This window comes from Selaginella moellendorffii, unplaced genomic scaffold (assembly GCF_000143415.4).
Source record: "Selaginella moellendorffii unplaced genomic scaffold, v1.0 SELMOscaffold_28, whole genome shotgun sequence".
NCBI classification, from domain to species: Eukaryota; Viridiplantae; Streptophyta; class Lycopodiopsida; order Selaginellales; family Selaginellaceae; genus Selaginella; species Selaginella moellendorffii.
Window position 1 is genome coordinate 109,257 of NW_003314289.1, and position 26,459 is coordinate 135,715.

At 47.1% G+C, this 26,459-nt stretch overlaps 8 protein-coding genes and 1 long non-coding RNA gene across 13 annotated transcripts; 5 read left to right on the plus strand and 4 right to left on the minus strand.

Moving 5' to 3' along the window:
- Positions 1–5,024: 5,024 nt before the first annotated feature.
- On the minus strand, positions 5,025–7,223 carry LOC9630610 (gibberellin receptor GID1C). Of its 2 annotated transcripts, XM_002975609.2 has the most exons (3): positions 6,619–7,223; positions 5,490–6,554; positions 5,025–5,439 (listed from the first exon to the last, which is right to left on the minus strand). In XM_002975609.2, the coding sequence occupies exons 1-3, from the start codon at positions 6,655–6,657 to the stop codon at positions 5,428–5,430; spliced, it is 1,116 nt and encodes a 371-aa protein (XP_002975655.1). In that variant the 5' UTR covers positions 6,658–7,223; the 3' UTR covers positions 5,025–5,427. The 2 variants fall into 2 exon arrangements, with proteins under 2 accessions (XP_002975655.1, XP_024536433.1); XM_024680665.1 differs by having other exon boundaries at positions 5,025–6,554.
- LOC9630611 lies at positions 7,112–7,895 on the plus strand. Its single transcript, XM_002975440.1, has 2 exons — positions 7,112–7,276; positions 7,464–7,895. Exons 1-2 carry the CDS (start codon positions 7,112–7,114, stop codon positions 7,893–7,895), a joined length of 597 nt encoding a protein of 198 aa, XP_002975486.1.
- On the plus strand, positions 7,225–10,215 carry LOC112348333. Its single transcript, XM_024680664.1, has 3 exons — positions 7,225–7,276; positions 7,464–9,788; positions 9,850–10,215. The coding sequence occupies exon 2, from the start codon at positions 7,995–7,997 to the stop codon at positions 9,729–9,731; it is 1,737 nt and encodes a 578-aa protein (XP_024536432.1). The 5' UTR covers positions 7,225–7,276; positions 7,464–7,994; the 3' UTR covers positions 9,732–9,788; positions 9,850–10,215.
- On the minus strand, positions 9,780–10,970 carry LOC9630017 (ras-related protein RIC1). The gene is made up of 8 exons (XM_002975610.2): positions 10,920–10,970; positions 10,798–10,870; positions 10,697–10,744; positions 10,599–10,646; positions 10,477–10,548; positions 10,200–10,355; positions 10,034–10,137; positions 9,780–9,973 (listed from the first exon to the last, which is right to left on the minus strand). The coding sequence occupies exons 1-8, from the start codon at positions 10,931–10,933 to the stop codon at positions 9,880–9,882; spliced, it is 609 nt and encodes a 202-aa protein (XP_002975656.1). The 5' UTR covers positions 10,934–10,970; the 3' UTR covers positions 9,780–9,879.
- A 1,756-nt stretch (positions 10,971–12,726) lies between these two features.
- LOC9630612 (uncharacterized sugar kinase slr0537) lies at positions 12,727–14,646 on the minus strand. Its single transcript, XM_002975611.2, has 5 exons — positions 14,231–14,646; positions 13,756–14,003; positions 13,577–13,694; positions 13,316–13,524; positions 12,727–13,253 (listed from the first exon to the last, which is right to left on the minus strand). Exons 1-5 carry the CDS (start codon positions 14,492–14,494, stop codon positions 12,773–12,775), a joined length of 1,320 nt encoding a protein of 439 aa, XP_002975657.2. The 5' UTR covers positions 14,495–14,646; the 3' UTR covers positions 12,727–12,772.
- Positions 14,647–14,715: 69 nt separating this feature from the next.
- LOC9630613 lies at positions 14,716–16,068 on the minus strand. The gene is made up of 3 exons (XM_002975612.2): positions 15,644–16,068; positions 15,081–15,341; positions 14,716–15,020 (listed from the first exon to the last, which is right to left on the minus strand). Exons 1-3 carry the CDS (start codon positions 16,049–16,051, stop codon positions 14,838–14,840), a joined length of 852 nt encoding a protein of 283 aa, XP_002975658.1. The 5' UTR covers positions 16,052–16,068; the 3' UTR covers positions 14,716–14,837.
- Positions 16,069–16,112: 44 nt separating this feature from the next.
- Positions 16,113–18,707, plus strand: LOC9630614 (cleavage and polyadenylation specificity factor subunit 3-II; the record flags this gene model as incomplete). The annotated part of the gene is made up of 13 exons (XM_002975441.2): positions 16,113–16,189; positions 16,274–16,451; positions 16,521–16,593; positions 16,644–16,761; positions 16,822–16,895; positions 16,958–17,094; positions 17,141–17,204; positions 17,260–17,325; positions 17,371–17,440; positions 17,495–17,599; positions 17,655–17,796; positions 17,861–17,957; positions 18,015–18,707. Coding segments are annotated over exons 1-13 (1,842 nt in total), but the record flags the coding sequence as incomplete, so codon positions are not given.
- A 2-nt stretch (positions 18,708–18,709) lies between these two features.
- Positions 18,710–19,302, plus strand: LOC112348334. Of its 2 annotated transcripts, XR_002993015.1 has the most exons (3): positions 18,710–18,953; positions 19,005–19,078; positions 19,147–19,302. It is a non-coding gene; the product is annotated as an uncharacterized LOC112348334 (long non-coding RNA). The 2 variants fall into 2 exon arrangements; XR_002993014.1 differs by having other exon boundaries at positions 18,710–19,078.
- A 35-nt stretch (positions 19,303–19,337) lies between these two features.
- Positions 19,338–24,068, plus strand: LOC9630018 (histidine kinase 1). Of its 3 annotated transcripts, none has more exons than XM_024680661.1 (14): positions 19,338–19,402; positions 19,700–20,081; positions 20,144–20,404; positions 20,453–21,217; positions 21,269–21,516; positions 21,572–21,731; positions 21,785–21,905; positions 21,960–22,049; positions 22,110–22,232; positions 22,283–22,352; positions 22,412–22,454; positions 22,503–22,667; positions 22,724–23,719; positions 23,777–24,068. In XM_024680661.1, the coding sequence occupies exons 2-14, from the start codon at positions 19,851–19,853 to the stop codon at positions 23,996–23,998; spliced, it is 3,495 nt and encodes a 1,164-aa protein (XP_024536429.1). In that variant the 5' UTR covers positions 19,338–19,402; positions 19,700–19,850; the 3' UTR covers positions 23,999–24,068. The 3 variants fall into 3 exon arrangements, with proteins under 3 accessions (XP_024536429.1, XP_024536430.1, XP_024536431.1); XM_024680662.1 differs by having other exon boundaries at positions 20,459–21,217; XM_024680663.1 differs by lacking the exon at positions 19,338–19,402 and having other exon boundaries at positions 19,986–20,085.
- The last annotated feature ends 2,391 nt before the right edge of the window (positions 24,069–26,459 follow it).

The window sequence follows — 26,459 nt, forward strand, 5'->3', positions numbered from 1 at the left end:
TGTCTCAAAGGGATGGCACTGTAGTAGTATAATAGTTTGAGCGTAGCCACTCGTGAGGATTGGAGTATTCTTTCAAACATCTTCAAATGCACATTTGGATATGCTAACGATTTTGATGATGCCTCTAACAATTGCATCATTTTTGTCAAAGACCATTCGAGTCGGCAATGCAATTTAATATTTGTTTTCAAAGCCTCTTACTTTGTGCAAAGCCAAATATGTCAAAGCATATCAAGCTAAGAATGTTGCAGTTAGCACGTAATCAAGATCTAATAAGAGTTGTGCATACAGTTGCTTTAGCCACCCTTAACGATGCCTTTTGCTTAGCACAACGTTATGAGACATTGTTTCTTTCACTTCTTGTTGCACGTTCTTTAACTCCAATTCTTATAAGAGATGGTCTTGTTCCAATGGAAGTTGATGTTACTAGTTATATTATTCGGTAGGCTTTGAAACATTATATATATGAGTTTGATATTTTCATTTCCTAAGGAGTTTTATGATTGATGCTGATGCCCTTTCTTGAGCTCCTCTTATTTCTTTGCTCTCTTCTCATATTTTTGACAAACCTATTATTCTAGTATCTGTGGATTTTTTGGATAAGGATTTTGTGCCGTCGGTTGTTGCTATACTTGATGTTTAATATCCATAAGGTGCAGAGTAAGATTACCTTCTCTTGACAAGGTTTATAAAACTTAAAAGATTAATCAGTGGATTCGAAGGCTTGAGTTGCAGAAGGACGGTTGAAGTCAATTGCAATTTCTTATCTATTTGAGTTGGTGGCATTTAATTTGATGAGACCTTTCCCACAATTGATTGTTAGCAATAAGTATGTCATTATTGCTTCTAACTACTTGACTTGCTGGGTGAAAGTTGGTGCTCTTGCTAACGCATCTGCAATTATTGTTAGATGCTTTTTCTTCAATCGAATGGTATTTTAGCATTCCTGTCAAGAGTGGATTTTTTCGAATAATGGTCCCATATTTATAGTTGAGGCATTTTATATTTTAATATCTCAATTAGGGATATACCACATTTTCACGAATGTTTATCATCCACAGTCAGACAATTTGGTGGAATGGCTTGTTTGGACCTTCAAATAGATTATCACGAAATACATGAATTTTTAGCATTCGGATTGGGATGGTTATTTGTTGTCTCTTCGGTATGCATATGTCACAAAGGTGTAGAATTCTATTGGTGTTTCGCCATATAAACTCGTATATGGTTATGATCCAATACTGCCAACGGAGTTGGGTTTACCATCACAATTGCCATGGGCTGCTGATACTAGGTTGTGGGATCAGTATTTAATGAGCATTCCTCCACTTATCCAAATAGAGTTTACTGAACATCTGAGCCGCATATAATGGGACAACAACACTATAACTCCTATCATCATTCACTTATAGAGTATAAAGTGGATGCCTTAGTATTAATTCATTTTCCCCATTTTATGGTATGTAGTTTATTTAAGGAGTGCCTTGCTCAGTCAAAAGGTTTATATTAGATGTTGTAGCAAGTTGGACTATAAGTTTATAAAGTTCAACATAACATCTAACATGCCAATCCTCCAAAAATTGTGCATATGCAATGGCTAAAATGCTTTATACAAAGAGATCATGAACAATTAGCACCACCTACAAATCCCCCGATACCTCTTCCTAATGTTCCTAGCCCATCCATAAGAGAACTTTAACAGTATCCCATCATTCTGAGAGGAGGGGATGATGTGAAGTTCAAATGTACAGCTACAATGTCATATATTAATATTAGCATAGTGGGATTTTAGTTGCCATTAGATTGGTTTCAATTCGGATTAAATTAGGGTTTTTGGGCTAAGTAATATGTACATTTCTTATATTCTCTTTCCACAATTTGAATATACTAAATATCTTTCTTTAAAGATTTTGTAACAACTATTTGATATCAACTAAATATTTGGTGATATTTTGAAATATCACTAAATACTCTAACAACTATTTATAAAATCTATAGACAAATAATAAGATGATGAAATGGAAGAATTTTTTTTCTGATTAGAAATTGTTAATTTGTCAGAATTAGATCTAGGAGCTTAAAATATTTTTATAAGAGGTAGAAAAGACATTTTAAAGGTCATTAAAACCACTATATTTGCATATGAACTGCTGGTTGCTATGGGATTCTTTGGGCTTGCCAACAGAGTCCTCCTACATGGAAGAATTTCCTCAAGACATGTAGACTGCCAAGAACATTCACTGCCACCCAAGTCCCAGTTGCAAGCGCCAAGCAAACAAAATCAATCCACAGCCTAGGCACATTCCCTGGATGACACCTTGGGTGTCTTCCAGATGCTTGAATTATATCACAAGAACATGGAAAAACCCAGCGTGACATGTCCACCGTGGCAGACACCCATCGCTGCGGGAGAATTTCGGCGTGGACAATGGTTTTGTAAGCGCATCTGCGAGCATGTCTTGTGTGGGGCAGTAGCTAAGCTAGATTACCCGATCTTCAAACTAGTCCTGTAAAAAGTGATGTGTTGTGTCCATGTGTTTCGTCTGGGAATTAATCTCGATGTTTGCTCAAGGTGATGTAGCCTTGATTGTCGCAGTAGATTGGCGTTGGGCCAGGAAAGGAATGTCGTTTAGGAGGCGGCGATGCCAGATGGCCTCTTTGCATGCGGAACTAGCCGCAATGTACTGCCTCACAGCTGGAGCAGGCAACAACGCTCTGCTTCTTGCTGCTCCAGAAATGTGAAGGCTAAAACAATAGCCAGTATGTGATCGTCGAGAGCCCAGTTGCAAGCTTGACTCCATAGACTTATACAGAATACCATAGGAAAACGTATCTCATGAGTACCGAAAAATATGTTTAAATGCTTGCCAATGTTGAGGTCCTGATTGTCAAGGAACTTCAGTTTGTGGAAGAACCCTAACTAACCAATGTCGAGGCCGATGATGTTGCTGCTGTCAAGCAAATCTTGGAAGACCTAGTTGAAGGTGGAGCGGTCCGCGCCGGAGAGTCTCAAAGATCCGCAGGTCATTTGGGCCAACCCTGGTCTTGGGAAATTGGAAGCCGGCTTGTTGGGTAAACCTGTCATGGCTTCTCTCCAAGAAATTTGACGGTGGGCTGGAGCGACTTAGTGTCAAAGGAGGATGGGAGCGTGCTAAGGAGATGTTCACATTCCTCGGCTTCATCCATCTGCGCTCCCACCAAGACACCGCCATGGCTTAAGTTTGACTCTGTTTCCCTTGGGATATGTATCTTTGATTGAGACCATGCTCGCAGCTGTACAAGACATCCTGTAAGGCTTGTGGAGATCTTGTGGAGACTTTAGCTTGTCCAGGAGGCGCTTGTCTTGTTTTTAATGATATTCCTCATCAAAAGCAGCTTTCCATTTTTCCCTGTCAGGAGGCTTGAGAGCATCAACATAGCTGCGTGGAATTTCCTGAAGTTCCACTCTAGCAAGTGGTTAAATCGGTGGATTCCAAGCATCAAGTTTAACCCAGACCACAGTACAAAGCCGTTAGTCGCAAAAGGCTACTCTCAAGTGGCTGCTGACAACAATTCGAACATTGCTCGCGCTCGCTGCAGCAGAGAATTGGCATGGATTTAAAAACAGCTTTCCTCAATGGAGAGCTAGACGAAGACTGTTACTTCCGATTCAGATAGCGAGGACAAAGAAGCCGCCACCGAAGTTCCGGGGGAGAAGAATCAAGAAGAGGCTGCTATAGTTGAATATAAAAAAACAATGGAAATTTACATGGAGCAGCCGGAGGATTACAAAATTCCAGGCAAAGAGAGCTACATCTGGAAGTTACACAAGCCTCAACAACGTTTTACTCATGCACTTTAAGCAAATCCTTATTACAAATAAGTGGGAGATGACATCGCCGTCTACGTCAACGACTCTTGACTGGTTTGTAACAGCTTGACCTTCCTCGCAGAGATCAAGCAAGGTTTTTTTTCCCATTTCGAGATGAAAGACCTTGTAAAAGCTCGCCATTGTCTTGGGATTCAGGTCGATTACCAATCAAATGGCTCCCTGTTTCTCCATCAACGAAAATACATGGAGGACATCTTGCAACGGTTCTCCATGGATAAATCCTATCCCGCTTCAACACCTATGGTAGCAGGTCTGAAACTCTCAAAAGATCAGTCTCCTTCTACAGATAAAAAATGGAGAAAAATGGCCCGAGTCGCTTCCTCCTCTTCCCCCCTCCTTTCTCACCTCCTCCGATGCAGCTGACAGCTTTACATAACACTGCCTTGCGCATCGAAAAACGATGAGAAGACTAAGACTTCTTCCCACAACACCATGGCAAGGCCAGGCAAGAAGAACTGTAGCGTTCCAGTGGGAGTTCTTCCAGCACGACCAGAGAATACGACCCTTGCCCGCACTGCAAGAAAACGAATCACGCTGAACACAACTGTTGGTTCGAATACCGGAGGTGGTGGCGGTGAATTTGGAGGAAAATTCGCTGTCTTCTAATCCACTCGGTCCATTTGAAGTCCAGTTTGTGCAAGAACCCGAACGATAGCATGATATGTCAGCCAGGTGGCTGTCTGCCTACTTTTACAGGGTACAACATGCAGCAGTAGTGCTGCTCACGAAGCAAACATCATCTGGGGATATTTCCGTGATCTCGGTGGTGATAGAGCTGGTCACTGCAGTTGTAGGCCGCAAGCATTGCATTCCTCTGGCTTGGGGATCGTGTTGAAACCTCGCCTGGCCCTCGCAACAAGCCCATTGCGGTAGTATGCGACACTGAGCGACAATCCAGAACATGGAATCCCTCTTCGGCATTCAACGCCTCCCTCAGGAAACCGTTCCGAAGGCATATTGTCATAAACCCGCTTAGATTCCAGCAGATGCCCTGGGAGGGCAAATGCAGCCACGATACGAAGTCGTGCATTTGGGCAAACGTGGACTTTGACTGCGCTCCTCCGTACGCCGCTACGTACAAGATTCCAGGTGCCAGAGCGGCATCTGGCCGAACAATCGCTGTGGCATGGCGCTTGTTTGCTAACAAGAGAGAGAATCAAAGTCTAAAGAATATTTTTGTGCCTAGAGTCGAATATCCTGTCGGCAAGAGAAAGAATATCCTCCTGGCCGTGAAATATTCTCTCTAATTAAGATATACCTTAGACTGCATATGCTGCGAGCATCCGTGGATTCCTCAAAATCCCACGCAACTAGCAGACAGAGTCTTATGGAACGCTTGTTTTGCCTCAATCCGGCGTACATCTTGTTGTAGACAAACACGGCGCCCGCGAAAGCGTGACGAACACAGTGTCTGTGAATCTGGAGCGTTGGATGGCGACAATCTGCGCCGTCTATACTTTCTTTCTTTTTGGAAGCTACCAAAACAAAGGTTCCAAGTCTTGGAACAAGCTTGAAAGCGGGAGATCCCAAGTCTCCTCTTCTTTCAGGTCGTGTTCTTATTCTCTTTCCTACACAAGAGATCAATCCAAGGAAAACACCCACACAAACTTGGAAGTACCTGGCGAGCGAGCGATGAATCTCTCCACGTCGAGGAATCCATGGGCTCCTCCTCGTCGCGCACAAACCCCCGGATCTTGTCCATCACCCGGTAGTACTGCTCGGTGTTTGGAAAGATGAAGAAACCCACTGGCGTGTCCTCGAGCACCAGGACCTCCACGCTCTTCCCGGATCTCTCCATCCCCCTAGCGTACCGTAGCTGCCAGTCCTGCGTCAAATCCAGCCCCGCCACCACCACCAGCGACTTTGGCACTGGAATCTCCCCGAGCACCCTTTCCGCGGCCGAGCCGGGCCCGAAAACGTTGCAAGCCGGGTGATCCCTGTCCGCCCCCTCGGGCAAGAAGAGCTTCCAGTAGTAATCCCTGTCCTTGACCGTCACAAAGTACTGCCCGTCCAGCCTCCTCTCGGACGCGGTCCTCTCCACACCGCCAAACATGGGCATCAAGAGAACGTGCCCAACGACGCGCACCGGCCAGAGCTCGTGCCGCGCGGTAGCCGCCGCGACGCCCACGTGATGGACCATGTTACCGCCGCTGCTGTCCCCCGCTAGAAAGCACCGCGAGAGGTCGGCCCCCGGCGGTAGCCACGTGGCAGCAACGTGCCGGGCGGCTTGCAGCCGGAGCCACCGGAGCGCCGCCAGGCCGTCGCGGTACGCCGCCGGGCAGCGGTGCTCCGGCGCCCGGCGGTAGTTGACGGAGATGACCACCGCCCGGCACGTACGGCAGAGCTGGCGGCACACCATGTCGTACAGCGCGGTATTGGCGGAGGAGTGCGCGTAGCTGCCGCCGTGGAAGTAGAAGATTATGGGCACTTTGTCGTCGCGATTTTCTTGCTCTTCTTGGGCGTAGGCGATGGCGGGGAGGAAGATCCGGGACCAAAGGCCGGAGGAGCGATCAATGGTCACGTCCATGGACGCGACGCCGTCGTGTGGGGCGAGGCTAGCGCTGGCCTTGCGATCGTGGAATTCGGCGAGGTTGCGGTTGAAGGATCCGTCGGCGCCGCGCGTGAGCATGTACTCCACCTTGAGCTTGGAGATGAGGATCCAGGTGCTGAGCGGCACCACATCCTGGAAGAAGGGATCGCGATAAAGAAATCACGCAAGAAATCTCTCAAGAAACTCGGAATCTCACCTTCGAGGGCTTGAGAATCGCCTTGCTACAGGAATTCATCTCCAAAACCCCGCGGCGGAGCTGCTAGAACGCGCTTGGCGGCTTTCTAAATAGATCCATGGCGTGACGATCCGAGGAGCGCGGCAAGTCCTAGGCATCCATTCGCAGCCGCGTTCCAATCCGTCGCCAATCGCGTCCCTTTGCGACCCTCACAAAGCCCCAGAATTTGGATCATCGCGCACGCCAAAATCCCCCGCTTGAATCACTCCAGCCAATCGCCCCCACAGTACTATTGGCAAGCTGACAGCATTGGATTCGATCGACCCCGAGTAGCTCGCCTGTAGATCTGCTAGGCCTACTGTGTTGCATCGATCTGGACGCTAGCGCCTTGTAGCCTCTATAAACCCTAACAATGCCACCATGAAAAGAGACGAATCTTCCATGGAATAATCTCGAATTATAGCGCTAGAGGCATGAGAGCCACACAATAGAAGGTGTGGCGGGAGAGAGGGCAATGGCCGATTCCATGGCGAAGCTCTCGTCCAATCTCGCGATGTTTCGCCCCGGCGTCGCGCTTCCTCCATCGCAAAGCTGCCGGAATCGAAGATTGGTGGTGCGAGCGGCCGCTGGGACGATCGCCGGAGGAGGAGCCGGGGGATATCGTACTATCAGGAGAAGAGTAAGTGATCCAATCCACAATCCCAGAGTGAAATTCTCGAGTAAGCGCGATCCAATCCAAGCGCGGCGAGGGAGCAATCGATCCAGAACGATAGCGAGCGAGGAATCCATTCCATCCATCCCATCCATCGAAAGAGTGATTTTCTTTTGCTCACGAACAGCATTCTCATGGATTGGAACTCCTGTAGGTCGCCAAGGTGCTGTCGATCGGTGACAAATCCGCCAAGTTCCGGGACAAGGCATCCGGGGACTCGCCCAACATCAAGCTCCTCTCGCGGATCGAGCAGCTCCGGCTGCTCACCAAGGCCGAGAAAGCCGGCCTCCTCTCCACGGCCGAGAACCTGGGATTCACGCTCTCCTCCATCGAGAAGCTAGGGCTCCTCTCCAAGGCCGAGGAGCTGGGCGTCCTGTCCGCCGCCACGGATCCATCCACGCCCGGCGCGCTCCTCACCACCGCGCTCGCATTGCTCCTCCTCGGCCCGGCCTTCGTCTACTTCGTCCCGGAGAACTCGGTGCCGCTCGTCGTGCTCCAGGCCGTGGTGGCGGCGGTGTCCGTGCTGGGAGGATCGGCCGCGTTCGCGGCATCGAATTTCGTGGCCACGATCCAAGCCGCGAAGTGAAATAGATTCCCAGGGAATCCCAAATGCGAAAATTAGGGTTCTTCGGATAAACCCTAGATAGGATTGTAATGGAGGTCCAATGGCGATGAGCGCGCTCCCATGGCGCCCTGGCCGATTCCATGGCTCGGCCGCCTCCTCTGGCGCTCCGATCCAGCCGGTGGCGACGGCGATTTGGCCGCGATCGCAGAGTCCACGCGCAGGTTTGTCACGCTGCTCAAGACGCCGGGTACTCAATCGACGAGGGCACCGCCAGGTCTGGTCTATTTGCTCGCATCCGAGGCTCTTTCCGAGCGATCGGCGCTGGATGCCGTGGAGGTCGTGCGCGCGATTAAGCCGGGAGCGGTGGTAGCACAGGTAGGAAATGGAGATCTCGCGGGTCTTCGATCGGAGGAGGAGAGTGGCAAGGAGAGGATTCCAACGAGTTCTCTGGCGGTGATCGGGGCTTGTTTCTTAGATAGCTCGCAGCGCAAGAGCTTCGATAGCAAGGCAGGAGTGGAAGTGTTGCGATCCATCTTTGGAACTACGTATCACGGACCGGCTCTCAGCGCTAAGAATGCTGCGAGGGAGGCTAGGTGTGCGTTTCTTTTCCTCGAGACGCCGAGCACAGGGAAGAACGACGCGGGAAAGAGTGACGCTGGGCGGATTCGCTTCGGGCAAATGGTGGTTTCACCAGAGATTGCTGCTAGAGTCTACGATGCATCCTCGAGTTTCCAGGGACTAAGTTTGTGCCAGAGTTTGAGAAACGGTGATAGACATCATGGCGACTCTCGCGAGTTTCCGGCCTATGCTTCGTCGTTCTACGCTCTCCTGGTCGATCTACACGACGCGTACCGCGAGCTCCCGGGGATGAACACGGCACTGGCGCATGCACGGAGTTTGCTCTTTGACGTCGAGCAGGGAAGGCCTGTGGATCAAACCGAGCTCGCCGGGGCTCAAAAGTTTCGCCTCGCGGTGGAGGGTCTTCGGATCGCACTCGCTGCCGCTGGTTCTCGATCCGACAGTAGCACCAAACGCTTCCGGAAAGCTCCAAAGTTTGAGGAGATGTCTGGGGCGGATCAAGGTGACGTTCTTCTCGCCCAGGCTCTCCAGGAGCAAGCGAGAGCTCACGGCTCGGTGGTGGCGGTGGTGGACGCGAGCAGCATAGCCGGCATTCGCCGGCAGTGGAACACGGCCGTGGCTCCGGACGTCCGAGACCGTGCCCGTGAGTGCTTCGTAGTGGAATTCGACAAAGTTGGCGATGATGATGGTGACGAAAACTTAGAGAAGAAGATAGTTGGCTCCGGTGGTGCTGTGGCCGTGGTCGGGATCGCCTCGCTCCCCTGGTGGGCTTCTGCGACGACTCCCTTCACCAAGGTTCTAGTTCTCAAGGCCCCGGCCTTCGTCAAGCTCGGGCTCGTTCAGATCAAGAGAAACGCGACGGTTGTCTTCGCAAAGTCGGTCACTCCGCTCCTCACGCCAGGCAAGGCTTTCTCGGCGGTGGTGAAATCTGCTGCCAGTGCCGGGAAGGCTCGAGCCGCTGCTCACAGCGTAGTGGCTACTGCCGAGCGAGCGACGCTATCGGCGATTCGAACAGCGTTTTACTGCCTGATGAGGAAGAAGCAAGGGATGTCGAGTGGTGGAAGGCCATGGCTGGTGCTGGGAGGAAGTGTAGCGGCTGGTGCTGGGATTTTGTGGAGCGGTGACAGGCTTGAGTCGGCCATCGAGGTGGCTCCGGCGGCTCCGAGCGTGGCGCGCTTGGGACGTGGTTTGGAAAACTTGGAGAGAGCTTCCAGGTCGTTAAGCGAGAGCCAGCCACAGCGTGTATGGGAGGATTTGTACAAAGTGCTTCACAAGTAAGTCAGGGAGTTTTGTTTATCACTCTGGACAGGTTGATTGATCGGAACGTTGGATGAAGTAAGTTTATTTGCAAATAATTCTTTTCAGCGTAGCTAACAAGTCGAAATGTTTTCTCCAGAATTTACAACTTTACAAAGCGCGGAGGTGCTCAAGAACAGCAGTTTGGCTTGTGCTGCAAAACCTGTCCTCTGAGTGGGATTGTGGTGGGCTTTGCAGCGCTCATCGACGGCTGGCTCGCCATTCTACACGCGAAAGAAGAGAAAACGAGAAAAAGAAAGAGAGAAGATCAAACACCAACGTACCTGTTTTTGATCTCGGCAGCCATGGTCATGAAAGCTTGCTCAACGTTGGTAGCATTCTTGGCGCTGGTTTCTAGAAACGGGATTCCAATCTCATCCGCAAAGGCCTGTCACGAAGAAAAGATTTTTACTTTGTACAGTAGAAAGAAAGAATAACAGAAGTTGTCACCTTGGCAGTCTGATAATCCACGACTTTCTTTGCAGTTAAATCGCACTTGTTGCCGACGAGAAGCTTGTTTACGTTCTCGCTCGCGTAGCGATCGATCTCGTTGAGCCATTGCTTGACGTTGTTGAAGCTTTCCTGGTCGGTCACGTCATAGACAACCTGAGAAAACAAAGAGTCGAGAAGATAAGAACTTGCAAGGAAAGACTAGAAAGAACTAGGAACAAATCGAGAACTTTAAAAAAGAATCGAGAAGGATCTGGCAAGAAACAAGAGAACTTACGATGATCCCATGAGCTCCCCTGTAATAGCTGCTCGTGATCGTTCTAAAACGTTCTTGGCCAGCCGTGTCCCACTGACAGATGGAAGAACATAAGCGAAGAAGTAAAGTCCTTTCTGGCTTACAATTTGGAGCTTGATCGTCTTCCCATCCAGCTCCACGGTGCGAATTTTCTGAGAAAAGATTTCCAGAATGAAATAACAAGGAATCCTCTCATACATACGAAGTCTACTCCAATCGTACTGATGTAGCTCTCCAGGTAAGAATCGTCCTGTGCCACAATCCATCCCCCATTCAGAAGCATTCGCGAGAATATGAGCTTACAGCGAATCTCAGAAGCAAGCACGACTTTCCAACACCAGAATCCCCGATCAGCAACAGCTTGAACAAATAGTCACTGCGATTCAAGATCAGAATCCTCGAACAGAAAGGAAGAAATTGCTTACTACTCGGGATTCATGATCAGAAGCGCGGCCCCAAAATGCAGTGAAACGAGGAACCCTAAACTCAAAAGCAACCGATTTAAGCAGATGTTTTTAAACATGTTATAATTAATTTATAAGTGTAAAACAGATTAAGAAATTGTTAAGAATTATGCACAAAATTTTCAATGTCCTTGACACACTCATCCAGCAGTACTCTATACCACACATTGCACCCTTCACACAGGATTTCTTAATTTCTTAGGATCGATTAACCCATGTCTAATTGCTATTCACATGGAACCCTTTCCACTTTCATTTTAATATTTGTTACTACCACCAAAGATTTACACTGATAGCAAATTTTGTTGAAACTTCCAACCTTTATCTCCATAACAATTCATCTAGTGAGCATGACTTCCCAAAGCAAGATAAGAAGCCTGAGAGGTTCCCCACAAGACTTGAGCCATGAAAAAGGATATTATACTGAGTGCACATTGCAATTAATATGTGTTTTCAAGGATGGAATTCTCAAATGTTTCAATTTGGTGAAGTGAAAACTTCAAGAAATAGAGTCATAAAAAAGATCTCTAAAAGACCTGAGGCAATTTTTAGTTATATTTGCATCTGAACATAAAAAAAGAAGAGAAGAAGGAAGTACCTCATAGCTTGAAATGATGGTTCACATGTTAATTATATATCAATTATGCACTTGCCAAATGTGACGAATTTCCAAAACATGCTACTATTCCTTAATTCCCTGTACGATATAGAAGAAACCATCAATGCTTATGAACTTTGAAACAAATGGTCACTCGCAGAATACACAAGCTACCTGTTGGACAATGAGTTTTCTAAAAGTGCACTCCAGGATGGCTATAGTCATGAAGTTCCATGAGAACTCTTTCCTTCTCGGAGGAAAAATGGGCCTTCCAGCTGGAACTTTGGTGCCCTCTCGGCATTCTCGAGACTCTTGTTCGAGAAATCCTGCTCGGAGCCAAGCCTCAGGTCGATTAGACAGCTCTGCGATCCTGTCTGCCATCCCAGAACTCCGCTACTCACGTTTCTGCACTCGACTATCCCAATTTTCCATGGATTTTCGTCACTTGCTGCCACTCAATGATCCGAAGATCTCTAGCGAACGCGCGCATACGCTGCTGGGCTGCTCTATGGTTGCAACGCCCCCAACTTGCGCCAAGGTGGCGGCCATGGTGGTGAGCCAGCAGGCGGTGCGGCTGAGGCAACGAGGACGCGATCCAGCTCGCCATGGAGTTTGCGCTCCAGCAACAGCAGCAGCAAGCATCGCCGCCGGAGCTCACGGTCAGGAATGGTGATCTTGAGTCTGGAACTAGCGCCAATTTGTAGCATTCTCTCGTTCAATGAGTAAATCTTTATCTCTTTTGAGCTCGAGGAAGAGTTCCATCCAAGAATATGGATAGCAATGACAGGGAAGAAAATGCGAAGCACTGGAGAATAATAATACATGCTTTTTGGGTTAATATGTTATGGCCGCTCACTTCCAATCACCAGCTTGGTCATTTTGATAACTTGAGCTTTTTGCAGTCGAATTTCACAGAGGTGTAAGAAAAAAAAAAAGCGATTACAACAATAAAATCATTCATATCACTATTTAATCTGAAGAAGTCAACACAATCACACATTTCATGTTCTTGACGCACATATTCAGCAGTACTACGTTTGCTTTCCAATCATTATCTCTCCGTGGCAGTTCATGAGATTGTGAGCATCGCTTCCTGAGCAAGAGTAAGATTGGAAGGCCGTAACACTTTAGCTATAGGGACGGCCATTTTCCCTACCATCCTTGGCGAGCTGGATCAAAAGAGAGGTCAGCTCTCAAAGATTTACTCAATGAGTTGCTACAAATTGGCGCCAGTTCCAGACTCAAGATCACCATTCCTGACCTTGAGCTCTGGCGGCGATGCTTGCTGCTGCTGTTGCTGGAGCGCAAACTCCATGGCGAGCTGGTTCGCGTCCTCGTGCCTCAGCCGTGCCCCCTGCTGGCTCACCACCATTGCCGCCACCTTGGCCGCCAAGCTCCCAATCCCCCGCAAGTTGGGGGCGTTGCACAGCAGCCCATAGAGCAGCCCGGCAGCGTACGCGTCCCCGGCGCCGCAAGTGTCCACAGGCTTGCAGCGTCGCGATGGAGGGACGTAGACGACCGAGCCCGCCAGAGCGATGTAAGATCCTCTCGCGCCGTCGGTCACCGACACGAGCTTGCAGTAGCGGCTGAGGTGCTGCGCGGCAAAGCTCGGACTCGTGCTCGATCCAAATCCACACAGAGCTCGGGCCTCGTCGCTGTTTGCAAAGAGGATGTCGGCACTGGATTCCATCACGTCCCTGGGGAGAAGGAAACAAGCTCTCGGTGAAAAAGAGAGGAAAAGAGTGATTTTTTTGTGTACCAGAATTGATCGCGATGACGAGATATGCACGAGGCGTCGCTGGCAGTGAGGGCGACGAGGACGTTGGCCTTGCGAGCCTCCTGGCAAGCTCGAGAGAGAGCCTGGATTGTTTGGGGGATCTCCCAGAGGTAGCCTTCCACCACCAGGAGCCTCGAGGCGGAGAGAGCTTTGGCGAGGACTTGGTCGTACTCAATCACCGAGGACATGCCCTGTGGTTTCAAGGATCTAACAACAACAAAAAATGGTTCTTTTTTTTTTCACCTGGTAGGAAAGCATAGTTCGCTGGGCATCCGGTGTTGTGAGAACGATCACTGTTCCAGTCGTGCCCCTGACCATCGGGGATGATAGAAAGTGTACGTTGGCACGTAAGAGCTTTGTTCTGACGAAGAAAACCCACACAACAGTGAGTAAGAGATAAAAATCGAGCCCGAAGAACTTACCTGTAAAAATCGCCTAATGGATCTTTGCCGACACTCCCAGTCATGGCTACGTTGATCCTTCCCGTCCCGAGCCTCGCTAATGCGACGAGTGTGTTCGAGAGAGAGCCTCCAGCCGAGACTTTGTAGCTCCGGCCGTCGAGAGCCTGTAGAACCTTGCCTCGTTGCTCGTGGTCGATAACGGTTCTCACTCCTTTCTCTAGTTGCAGCCTCTCGAGAGCGTCATTGCCAACCATAGCAGAGCAATCCACCTACATAGAAAAAAAGAGAACATGAGAAAAAGGATAACAATAACAAGAATTCTATGAAGTGTATAGAAAACTACGCGAATGGATAGCAATCACAGGGAAGAGAATGCGTACGCCAATGGATAGGGAAGAAAAGGTGTAGCACTGGAGAAAAGAAGCATTGGGAACTTCAAGAAAGAAACAAACCAAGCATGCTTAAACCCTAGCAAAACCCTGGCAATGCCGCTTACCATAGCTTGTCCCAATCCCACCACGTCCCATTGCGATGGCACCGCCGTCTCTGGAACTCCATACGGCTGATCGCCATCCTCCGCGCCGCCGCTACGGCACAATCCGCCCATTCTCGACCGCCGCAGGCTCAACCCCAAATCTTTGCGCTGCTTACATTGCCACCGCCTCCAGCCAAATAGCGATTGCCTCCTTGATGGCAATGGCGACGACGAATTCCCTGCTGCGGCCAAGCAGCTAGGATTGCTCTCGCACGCCACCGCCATTCTTTCCCCTCCCTTTAAAGCCTATCCTCCATCGCAGCCCCCTTTGAAAACCTAAAGCCCTCACAGCGCGAAGTAAAGGCAATCTTCTCCAAGAACACAAACACCAGCTTATCCGCGTGGCAGGCCGTTTGGAATTCCGCCAATGACATGGACGGGAAACGTCCACGATGCCAGCCCTAATTAAAGTGCCCTAGATTCATGAATCTTTTTAAATTTAAACCTTTTCGCGGCAAATCGTGTTGTAGTAATTAATTCTATCTTCTATCTTTTTCGCGTATGGAAACGACTAGGATGATTCGTGACCGAGCGCGATCGATCGATCTATTCACATAGCTCTCTCTTATCACTTGAAGAACTGGTAGAGGAAATCGAGGAATCCCGTTCCTCGCAAGAACCCTTTGCCAGTGACGAGCTCGAAAACTAGCAGCAGCGAGAAGCCCATCATCGCCGCCCTGCCGTTTGTGATCTCGTTCTCCGGCGTGAATCCAAACACCCGCTTGTTTTCGTCCTCCACCACCATACGAACCTGTGGAAGAAAAGAGAGATTTCTTTTCGCCTTGGAACTTTGGAATCGAGAAAGGCTTACTTCTTCGATGTTAACATCCGAGGCTGTTCTTCCCGCGAATGTCGGTCCGCTGAAAACGATCTCGGTGGATTTCTTGTCCTCTGCCTGCTGTTGCGTGTTGATGTAGATGTAGTCGCCGTCGATCTTGACGGGGTATGTGACGAGATTTCTAGTCGGCTGGAGCAGGAGCTTCATCACTGGATTCGTGGGGTACCAGTCTTTGATCTCTCCAGTCTGGAGACTAAACGTTGATGAAGTGGAGGGACAAACAATGCAGCCATCCTGGAACAAAGTAGCACAAGGAAGAACAAAGTTTAGAGCGACCTTTCAAGGCAAAGTCGATGTTTCTCTCTTGCAATCGTGCATGATAAAAGCTTTGGACTCTCGTAGCCTTGAAAACTGTTTTTTATCTCCTCACGATGATCTGACTAGAAACTCTAGGAGATGTTACTTAAATCGACAATGCAGTGCATCTCTCTCTCTCGATCATCCCTGAAGATAACTCTTTGACTAATTTCTATGCTATGATCGATGCAAATGGAACGCACGCAATGAAGCCTCCCTCCCAATGCATAGATACTTACTGGTGTGAGCTTCGCATTGATCAATCCCTCGCTATAGGCGCCCTCCGCCGGCGATTTGTTCTCCACAGCGTACACATCGTTCTTGTACCACAGCAGCAAGATCGTCTCATTCTCCTGCCTCACAAGCCTCCTCTCTCCTCTCGGCAAAGTCGCGAATGGAACCACCGGTATCCAGCTCCCAGCACCCCCAGCTTCTTCCTCCTCGGACGAATCGGGCGTTGTCGCGGTCGTAATCTCGCTGCTGCTGCTACATTTCAAGAATCCAGCCCTCAATCCACCGCATTTGCCATCGATTTGCTGCCACAGAGCTGCTCTCGATGCGCAAAATCGGCCCGCGCCGCCGCAAGAGAGTGGAGGCGTCCGGGAGAGATTGGGAAGAGGATTCAGACCTATCGCAGCGCTCGCCATAGCCTAGCTCATCAAACGCGCGCCACAAAGTATATGGCGTGACGTGGCCCATCTTAGCTAGGGTTTTGGTTTAGGGTTTATGCAAATTCGTTTGCGCGGAAACGATCGATTCCATGACGATCAAGTGCGTTCCCCTCGGTAAGCGATCGAATGCGGCATAGCTCGGACTCGCTGTTAGATTTTTTATCTCCTTTGGTGGATTCTTCATGGATTTTGATCCAGGAGCCGGCCAGGATGTGGGCAAGAGCTGTGTAATTGTGTCCATGGGAGGAAAGAAGATAATGTTCGATTGCGGGATGCATATGGGATATCAAGACGAGCGGCGCTTCCCAGATTTCTCGCAGATCTCCAAAACCGGGGATTTTACTCACGAAATCGACTGCGTCATCGTCACACACTTGTAAGTAGCTTTCTTTCTTTATTTTTTTTTTTTGGTTCTTGTGGATACGCTCAATGTTTGTGATCACAGCCATTTGGATCATGTTGGAGCTCTACCATATTTTACTGAAGTTTGTGGTTACGAAGGACCTGTGTATATGACTGTAAGTTGTGTTTGTCCTGTAAAAGGATTCTCTCTATTTCTATTCTGCAGTATCCAACAAAAGCTTTGGCTCCGATCATGCTGGAAGACTATCGCAAAATTATGGTTGATAGAAGAGGGGAAGAAGAACAGTTCTCGACGCTTCACATTCAGCAATGCATGAAGAAAGGTATTCATTCTTGTGCAGTTTCAACACAGTTGGTTTTGCTAATGCGTGCTCGAACTATAGTCATTGCTGTGGACTTGAGGCAAACGATTCGAGTTAGCAGGGATCTAGCGTTCCGCGCTTACTACGCTGGACATGTAGCCCGCTAAACTTTTAGAAGTTAAAAGAAGAAGAAAATCTTTCTTACATTTGCTTGCAGGTTCTTGGAGCTGCTATGTTTTATGTGAAGGCCGGAAACAGTACAGTTGTTTATACGGGTGACTATAACATGACTCCGGATCGTCATCTTGGAGCGGCTCAGATAGACCGATTGAAGCCGGATTTACTGATCACCGAGTATGGCAATCGAGTTCTCTTTCACGCTTCTCATTTTGGTCTGCAGATCGACTTATGCTACAACTATTCGTGAATCGAGGCTGGCTAAAGAAGCAGAGTTTCTCAACGTGGTATGTGAAAGAGCCTCATTTCTTTCAGCATTTATACAGCATTTGTCGATGGTAGGTACATACCTGTGTCAGCAAAGGTGGGAAAGTGCTCATACCTATTTCGGCCCTCGGCAGAGCTCAGGTATTTTATGATTTATTTCAGACAGTATCATATCGTTGGTTTCAGGAGCTGTGCATACTTCTGGACGAGTACTGGGAACGCATGAATCTTAAAGTTCCCATCTACTTTTCTGCCGGTACGATTTTTCTTTTGCATTAATTTCGTGTGCCATTCTTGACATCACTCTTAGGATTGACGATGCAGAGTAACGCGTACTATAAACTCCTGATAAGCTGGACAAATCAGAGAATTAAAGACACTTACGTGACTCGCAATGCTTTTGACTTCAAGCATGGTAAGAAGGAACCTTCAAGTTCTTCGTGCTCGTTTTCTAACATCAAACTTAACAGTTTTTCCATTTGATCGGACGCAACTGGATGGCCCCGGACCGTGTATACTTTTTGCTACGCCCGGGATGCTCACAGGCGGACTGTCCTTGGAAGTTCTAAAACACTGGGCTCCTGTAGAGCAGAATCTTCTCATCATACCCGGGTCTGGTTTTGCTTTTTGAATAGTTTTTTTATTTTTGTTGGTGCGCTTAAAGGTGATGGACCAGGTTTTGTCTCGCGGGAACTGTGGCACAAAAGTTATGTTCCGGAAAGCCCACGCGGGTAGAAGTGGACAAGCGAACGACAATAGATGTTCGATGCCAGGTTAGAATATCTTAATTTCTCTTTAAGAAATAGAGCACTAACTTGTGTTTGACGCAGATACATTTGCTCGCTTTTAGTGCTCATACGGACGCTAAAGGCATCATGGATCTTGTGAGACAAGTCGAGCCTCACAACGTCATCCTCGTCCATGGGGAGAAACTCAAGATGGATGTTTTGAAGGCTCGGATCAACAATGAGCTCGGGATACCGTGCCACAATCCCGCCAACCACGATGTCGTCGAGGTACCTTCGCACTGTCTCTTCAACGTCGAAGCCTCCAAAGAGCTTGTGTCTTTAAGCATGAGTTCGTACTACAGCAGCACACAGTCGGCAATGGAAGACTCCATGACTTCGGACAGATGCAAGCCGGGGATTCCTGTGGAAGGAATTGTGCTTACTACAAACTCGTCCAAGATCAAACTGGTCCATCCTTTCGAAGTTCCATCAGTTCTGGGTGAGCCGAAGCACGACATATCCTTTAGCAGTGAGGTGGAGATCATCTTGGAGGAGGAGGAAAGCGAAGCCGCAGGAAAGCAATCCCACGATGCAGCGACAGAACCATCCAGCAAGAGAGTCCGGAAGGACTTGAAAAGGACTTTAAGCCTCGACTTGGAGCGTTTGCCGGAAGAAGCAGAGACCGAGAGCGAGCATCCCAAGGACCAAAAGTTCTTACTCGACATCAACGAAGTCCCGGTAGCAGGCTCGCCGGAGGAATCACAGCAGGTTTTCACTCCTACTAGCGAAGACTCTCGAAGCTCATGACCAGCGTCTACTCGGAAGCTGTAAGCTGGATCAAAGAGCTCACTCTGGAGGACAACTGCGTGAGGTGTCGCAGCCTGGAGGTCTCTTTTCTCTGCGGGAAGCTCTGCAAAGAAGATGGCGCTTTGAAACGCAAGGCCAGCTTGGAGTGTAGATGGAAGTACGAGGAAAATGGTCTGGCGAACAGGATGCTGGGCATTCTCCGAAACTTTGCGGTACAAATCTGAGCGATCCAAGGTGATCTTTCACTCTTGTGTGACTTAACTTTGTTTCTTTCCTTTTACCAAGTGATCTATCTTAGAGTTTTGGCGAGACCATTTTGATATCACTGCAAGTTAAAGAGATCTTTGGAAAGCTTGGAGGTAACAAAGAACTTAATTTGTGTGAAAGCTCTATGGAATCTAACGTTAGCTCTTCGTCCCTCCATCAGTGCTTAAACAAGCTTATCAGGTTATGGGCCGACATCAGATGTAACAAGAGTTCGTTAACACGTCCTCCATCCAAGCGCCAAAAGAATAATCTTCGATAAGTGGAGCACATGGGTGATAATATTAATTATACGTTAGTCTAATCACAGCTTTAGCCATTTTAAATCTCCCTCCACTTGGTTAGAACCCTAGCTGGCAGGGAACAGGGCGATGGTGCGCTTCCACGAGCCGCCGCTTGGCGCTTTGATCCTCCCCACGGTAAGAATCGCGTGCCAGATCGCTGTCGCGAGGGATAGTTTAGTGGAGCGCCTGCGCTCTTGCGGGAGATCTGGCATTTTTTTATCATGGATTTCGTTCTATGATGCGGGCTTCTTTGCGAGATTTGCTCTGTCCTGGCCTTGCAAGTGGATGATATATGCATCGATTGCGTGATCCTTGCGATTCTTGCTATGCCCGAATGCTGATTGAGCTGCGCGTCTTTGTCATTGACCCTCGAAGAGGCGCGAAGCTTTTTCACTGGGAAAATTCTTTCTTATTGTGTTGTTGTGTGTACAGTCCTTACAGCTGCTGGTACGAGTGACAAGCAAGGAAAGGAACGTCGTGGTGGTCTTTCTTTTTGAGGAGGAAGCTGAGCTCCAGTTTCCTGTGAAGGACTCTCTCGCGCGAGCTCGAAAATCGAGACTAGTATATTGGATCTCCGGCAAGGATGGACGAGCGTCTCCAAGTTGTGGTGGACAAGGCTCAAGTGGCTGATCACGACGAAAACGACGATAAGGAAGAGTGCTCCAAGTGCTCCAGGTGCATGAAGAGAGCCAAGCTGAGGAAATGGAGACCGGGGATTTTCAGGAGAGCCAGAGTGGAGCGCAACCCGCTCGTGGCTCTCGAGAAATGCCGATCGAGTTACTATGGAGTTTTTGGAGCTCGAATTGCGATCATGGTCAGTAAGTAGAGTGCCAGTGACTGTATCAGTTTGGTGTCTGACGCGTCCTTCTTTTGCAGTTGATGCTCGCCATTCTGATCGGCTTGATCACCATCTTGACCTGGCACTTCACAACAGCTTACGCTACGAAGTCCATCAAGAGCCTGGCTTACAGCTTGCGGGTGGAGCTGCTAAAGAGGACCATATCCAGATCATGGAACTTGATAAGCACGACTCTGGACGCTACCACTACACTGGCGAATTTGTCCGACTATATGATCCCGAAACATTTCTCCTCAAGTGTTCCTGCTACACCAAATGGTTCTCATCCGTCCCACCAGGTAAAACAGTTTTCATTTCGTGCTACAGTCTTATGGACTTACACACAGCCGCAGCACTTGGTGATGAGAAACATTACATGGGCGGTGTTCTCGAGTCGCCAGTCGCTGAAGACGCTGAGCGTTCTGTATTCAAACGGACAGCTGCTGGCTTTTGACCGGAATCCTCTGAACAACAAAACTTACTACTTGTTCTCCAACAACTCAGCCGCTTCCACTTTGGGTACAGAGTTTCTCGAATCTGTTGAAGCCTCGACAACAGGTCAGTGGTACAAAGAAGAGCTGAATCCTTCTACTGGTCAGCCCATAGATTCGGCAGTTTCCATACCTTCGGTGAACTTCAGTGACTACACTGGAAACGTATCTACCCTCAAGACCGGCGAAACGTTCTGGCACGTAGCAGTCGGCTCGACGGACAACGAGTGCCTCTTGTCATCGGCGGCCGATGTGAGACATCCAGTTACAAACGAACTTATGGCAACAGTGGTCGTAACTTCAGCACTTTCGGGGATCAGCAACCTGATGAAGGACCTTGCAAGGAACTACAGTGGATCTTTCTACCTTACTTCCTACGATGGTCTGCTACTTGCGTCATCCAGCAACCATTCTCTTGTGAGGGTGTTATCTCATGGGCCAAAGTTGACACCAGCAGTGGACGCGCAAGATTCCGTCATCAGAGATGGTGCAAGGTGGCTGCGAGAGTATCACACCGATAGCATTCTTAAACAGAAGGAGGTTCATGCCGAAGACGTCGTCCTCGGAGGGAAAAAATTTTATATCGACTCCTTCTATTGGAATTTAACTGGACTGCCTTTGGTAAGCAACCGGTTATCTAAGCTCCTCCATTCTCAAACTTTAACATTACAGATCGGAGTAATATTACTGCCACGATCCTACGTTTTGGGAGATGTCGATGACAGGGGCCGCACCACGCTCATAATCCTTGTCTCGGTGGCGATAAGCATCCTCGTTGTAGGATGCTTGTTGATACTTATTTTCACAAGCGGAGTATCCACCGAGATGAAGCTTCGTTCCGAGCTTATAAAACACCTTCATGCTAGGCAGCGCGCAGAAGCATCTAGTAATTACAAAAGTCAGTTCCTTGCTAATATGAGGTACGCTCTATCTACATGTTCGATAAATCTTTGTTGACACTTTTTTTTATTTTAGCCACGAACTCCGAACACCAATGGCTGCTGTTATTGGTCTTTTGGATATACTGCTTACAGATGCATGCCTCACAGTGGAGCAAATTGCTATCGTCTCTCAGATCAGGCACTGCTCAACAGCATTGCTACGCCTCCTTAATAATATTCTGGACTTGAGTAAGGTAGCTTTCAGATTTGGCGCTTCAAGAATCGGCATTGAATCTGTTTTTGACAGGTGGAATCTGGAAAGTTAGTTCTTGAAAAGGTCGACTTTAACATTCGTCATGAACTTGAAGCTGTGATTGACATGTTTTCTGTGCAATGCGTTGACATTGATATCGTTCTCGACCTCGCAGGTAAACGTTGTCTGTGCAGTCTTCGCTTGTATATTAATCTTGTTGGTTTTTTAGATAACGTTCCCCAGATGGTTCGTGGGGACTTAACAAGGACAGTTCAGATTTTTGCGAATTTGATTGGCAACTCAATCAAGTTCACTTCATGTACTTAGTGAGCCAGCCAAGATTTACTGTGATGTTCTCAAAAATCTTTTCGTGCTGCAGCTGGGTATATTACAATACGTGGCTGGGCAGAACCATTTGTATCACGATACGAGCCGTTGGAAGCGTCAGGAGGTCACATTGAGAAATTCCTTTTGTGGTTTGAAGTTGATGATTCTGGATGTGGTAAGTTTGTTCCCATGAACACATTTTCTCCATAACAATTATTTGAGCAGGAATTGATCCAAGCAAATGGGAGACAGTGTTCGATAGTTTCGTCCAAGCAGATACTTCAACAAGTCGAACGTATAACAGACTTTCTTTACATTTTACGACACTGATAATGTTTGTGTTTCGTATTTCAGACATGGAGGAACCGGCCTTGGCCTTTGCATCGTCCGTTCTTTGGTTTGTATATCGTTTAAGAGCCTCTTTTCCTGATTTAGTAGCAAACAGGTTAGCAAAATGGGAGGAGAGATAAAGGTTGTGAAGAAGGAAGAGCCAGGAACTTTGATGCGGTTCTATCTTATGTACGACTCTCCATTCGAAGTATCCACTCCAGATAACACCACGCATTTGGCTCAATCGCCTTCTTTTCCTGTTGACATGAACCAGTTCAAGGTAACTCAATCCTGACAACCAGAACATTGTCGTCGACAGGTTTACTTGTTACACAGGTTCTTATTGGAATGAAAGGAATGAAGCTGAGGTCTTTCCTGACTGACTGGGTCGCCGAACAGAGACTCGACGTTAGCAGCACTGAAGATTGGAACAGCCTTATCGGGCATATGGACAAGGAACTTCCAGATAGCGAAAGCAGCAAAAAGTTATTGGTCGTCCTGGACACGAGGCTACTGCCAGCGAACCTCGAGGCCCTTACGGATCACCTCAACGCGCTAAACAACTTCAGCAAACGAGGTGCTCTGGTATCCTGGGTGTTGAATCATGACACACCAGCATCAGTGAAGATGAGGATACGTGACAAAGGATACTCCATCATGGTCAACAAGCCTCTCTACAAGTCCAAGCTTTTCATGCTGCTCAAGTCGCTGGTAGGAACTCTACCAGACAGCTTCTGCTTCATTCCCGGGCTCCAGTGGAAAGATGGCATCCTTGGCCTCAGAAACACTAGCGTGGATTATGCACAGGACACTATTTGGTACGGCAAAGAGCCCCCAAAGGCACTGGAGAGATTGTCGAAAAGAATGGACCTCATCCTTGGAGAAGTTGCGAGTCACGTATCTCAAAAGACACACTGTGGAGACGACGAGGACGGGTTTAGCAGCACCAGAGGCTCGCAGGACATCAGCCACAGAGCGATGGAGCTCAAGGAATACACAGACGAGGAACGAAAAGAAGTGGAATTGGCAGCAAAGATCCAGCCAGCTCCGTGTGTTTCGTCAACAATACCGCCAGTAGCTCCCAAAACTCCGGCCACTGTGGAACAGATCGTCAAGCCTCGGGCCTCGCTGACGGGAATACACATACTCCTCGCGGAAGACACGCCGGTGATCCAAAAGGTGGCAGTGGTTCTTCTCAAGAAACTTGGAGCTACTGTGGTTGCCGTGGCCGATGGACAGGCCGCAGTGGAGGCTTGGAAGGGGAGCTTGAAAGATCAAGCGGTAGTAGACGAAGAGCGCAAGCCATTCGATCTCATTCTCATGGACTGCCAGGTATGGAGCTAGATCTTTCTCGTTCTCGCTGATCCTTGAGAAAACTTTTGGTTCCAGATGCCGAGAATGGATGGATATGGTGCCACTAGAGAAATCCGCAAAGCCGAGGAGGGCAGTGGCAGCCATGTCCCAATAGTGGCGCTCACTGCTCATGCGATGTCCTCAGACGAGGAGAGGTGTTTGGAGGTGGGCATGGACGCATACCTCACCAAGCCCATAGATTGTAAGCTCATGGCCACCACCATTTTATCATTGACAAAGAAGATTGTATGGACCTAGCAAAAAAACTCCAAAGTCAATGTAAGTCAAATAATGGCAACATAAACCAAGTGAAAGTCAAAGAAGTCAAGTCATTGTATAAAGTCAAATAAAGTCAAGTTAACTTCAAATGGATGCTCTTTAGTTCTGTGATTGCTTCCTAAACCCTCTCACAAAGAGATGGAGATTCCTGGGCACATAAAAAGATTCTAAGAATACCAATCACATCAATCTCATAACATATGCTTCCCTATTAAGGCAATGCACCTGCAAGTGAGATCTCCCCAATAGTTGGCAAATCCATGCCCACATCCTTGCATCAGGACAGGGTAGTAACATCTTTCTTTCCAATCTTCTCCTCCACATGTTGAAAATTCAATTTCATATGCCATATGTGTTTTAAAAGCATTTATACTATTAATAAATAATTTATTTTAATGACTTGTTATTGTAATTCCCATGATCAAACTTTTTATTATGTTGTGGCCATATATTTTTCTTCATTTTGCATGCAACTAAGTATTTTATAGTGTTTAATCCATCATTCTTACCAGTAATAGTTTGTATATAATTTCAGAAACATTATTAAATATATGCATGTGATCCTTTAAGAATGCTATTAGCAATTTTACCATTAAGTTTTTATATCTGATCTTTTTGTCTAACCAAATAATATCTGTTGTCAATTGTTCTGTAGTAATCTGTCTTAATATTAGTTGAATACAATTGTGACTATTAAATAAATTAATTTCAATTAATTATTAATATTAAATAAAATATTATATTTAAATTTAAATAAATATTTAATACTGATAGCCAATATATATTCTTCATCAAGCATTATTTATGGTTTTTAAATTTTTTTGTAAAATAGAATGCAAAACTTGAAATATCTATATCTAAAGGTTTGTTATTATACAATGCTAAATAGTTATTTGTATTCCATAATTTATATCTCTATTTCATTATAGTAGCACTTAATTGCAGAATATAGAAAACAAATTCAACTTAATACAAAAGAGCATGAACATATTTACTTTTATGTTTGAAAAGGAAATGCAACCTATTATTCAGAAATATCAATAAGCAAGAATTGAAAGAGATAATGCAAAAATGCAATATATTATTGACCATCTAGACTAACAAGTTTCTGAAAATTTACATTTGCATAATAGATGCACCACTATGGTAAATTAAAACTAGTATTAATCCATTATTAATTCATTTTAAATTTTAGGCCATGAGTTATACAACATATTGGATTGATGGAAAACATTTTAGAGTTTCTTGAATAGATGCAAATAAGAAAACAATGGATAGCATTTTAATTGCATTGAGGAATTGACAACAGCCTTGTATTCATTTACAAGGTATGTATTTTGATTTATCTTAGTTTTATAACTATTATATTACATATGTACATTCATGAGGTAAACTCTGGATCATTTAAGAGAATTATTTTTAAAGTTGAATGGTTCATTATTGAGTAAAGAACAGTGAGAATGGAGGAAATGATTGATCAAGTAAAACCTTTGGATGGGAATATTTTTATATATCCAAAGTTCTTTAAACCCATTCTTGGAGTATTTACCAATGGCCTGGTCGTAAATTTTCTTTACAATTGAGACGAAGGCTAACAAGTGAGAAGCCCTGTTCCTGTGCGAAGCTCCATCATTCAGCTTCGTCGCTTCTCCTAATTGCCTAAGATCCAAAAAGCCGAAAGACGCTCAGCCATGGTCATTTGCCTCAGCTGGAAATGAGCTGCCCAAATGAAGGATTCAGCTAGAATAGTCCAACTTTTGGTATCAGAATTTAGGGTTAAAAGATTTTTTAGCTGCAAGCCACCAGGGGAAAGAAGAGACTCCCAAGGTCATCTTCCAGATCTGGGGGATCCGTGGCAGCGGCAAATCGGACAAGCTCCACTTCTACGATGCTTAAGGTTATTTTCCGTATCATTGGGAGTGGCAAATCCGACAAGCTCCACTTCTAAGACGCGGCATTCTGGCTCTACGATCACCATCGCCAAGGTTGCCCTGGTCGGCTACTGCAAGGATCTCCTAGAGCTCGTCCAGCAGATCCTGGAAGGCGAGGTGGTGACAGCGCAGAGGATAGGAGGAGTGCAAGAACAAGAGACATGGCGTAAATATATATAAACAAAACACACTGTTTCGTCTATGAAAAATGACAAAAAAAATCTTCTGGAGTTTCTTGAAAACTATGCTGCGACTTTGCGTAAACTTACAAAAAAAAAATGCAAGTGGACGATGATATGAAGCGCAAGGTATGTGTAACTATTACTAGTGCTGCTTGATGTTCACAAGCGCTTGAGTGAAAATCGTTGTCCAGGGTGCAGGGAAAGGCCACAAGACCTCTTTAACCTCATGGATCCATGTATTCTGCCGTGTATCTCATTGGAGTTTGCAACTTAGCAGGGTTGTTTCATTAGAGCAAGATGTATACTATCGAGAAAAAGCTGCTGGAA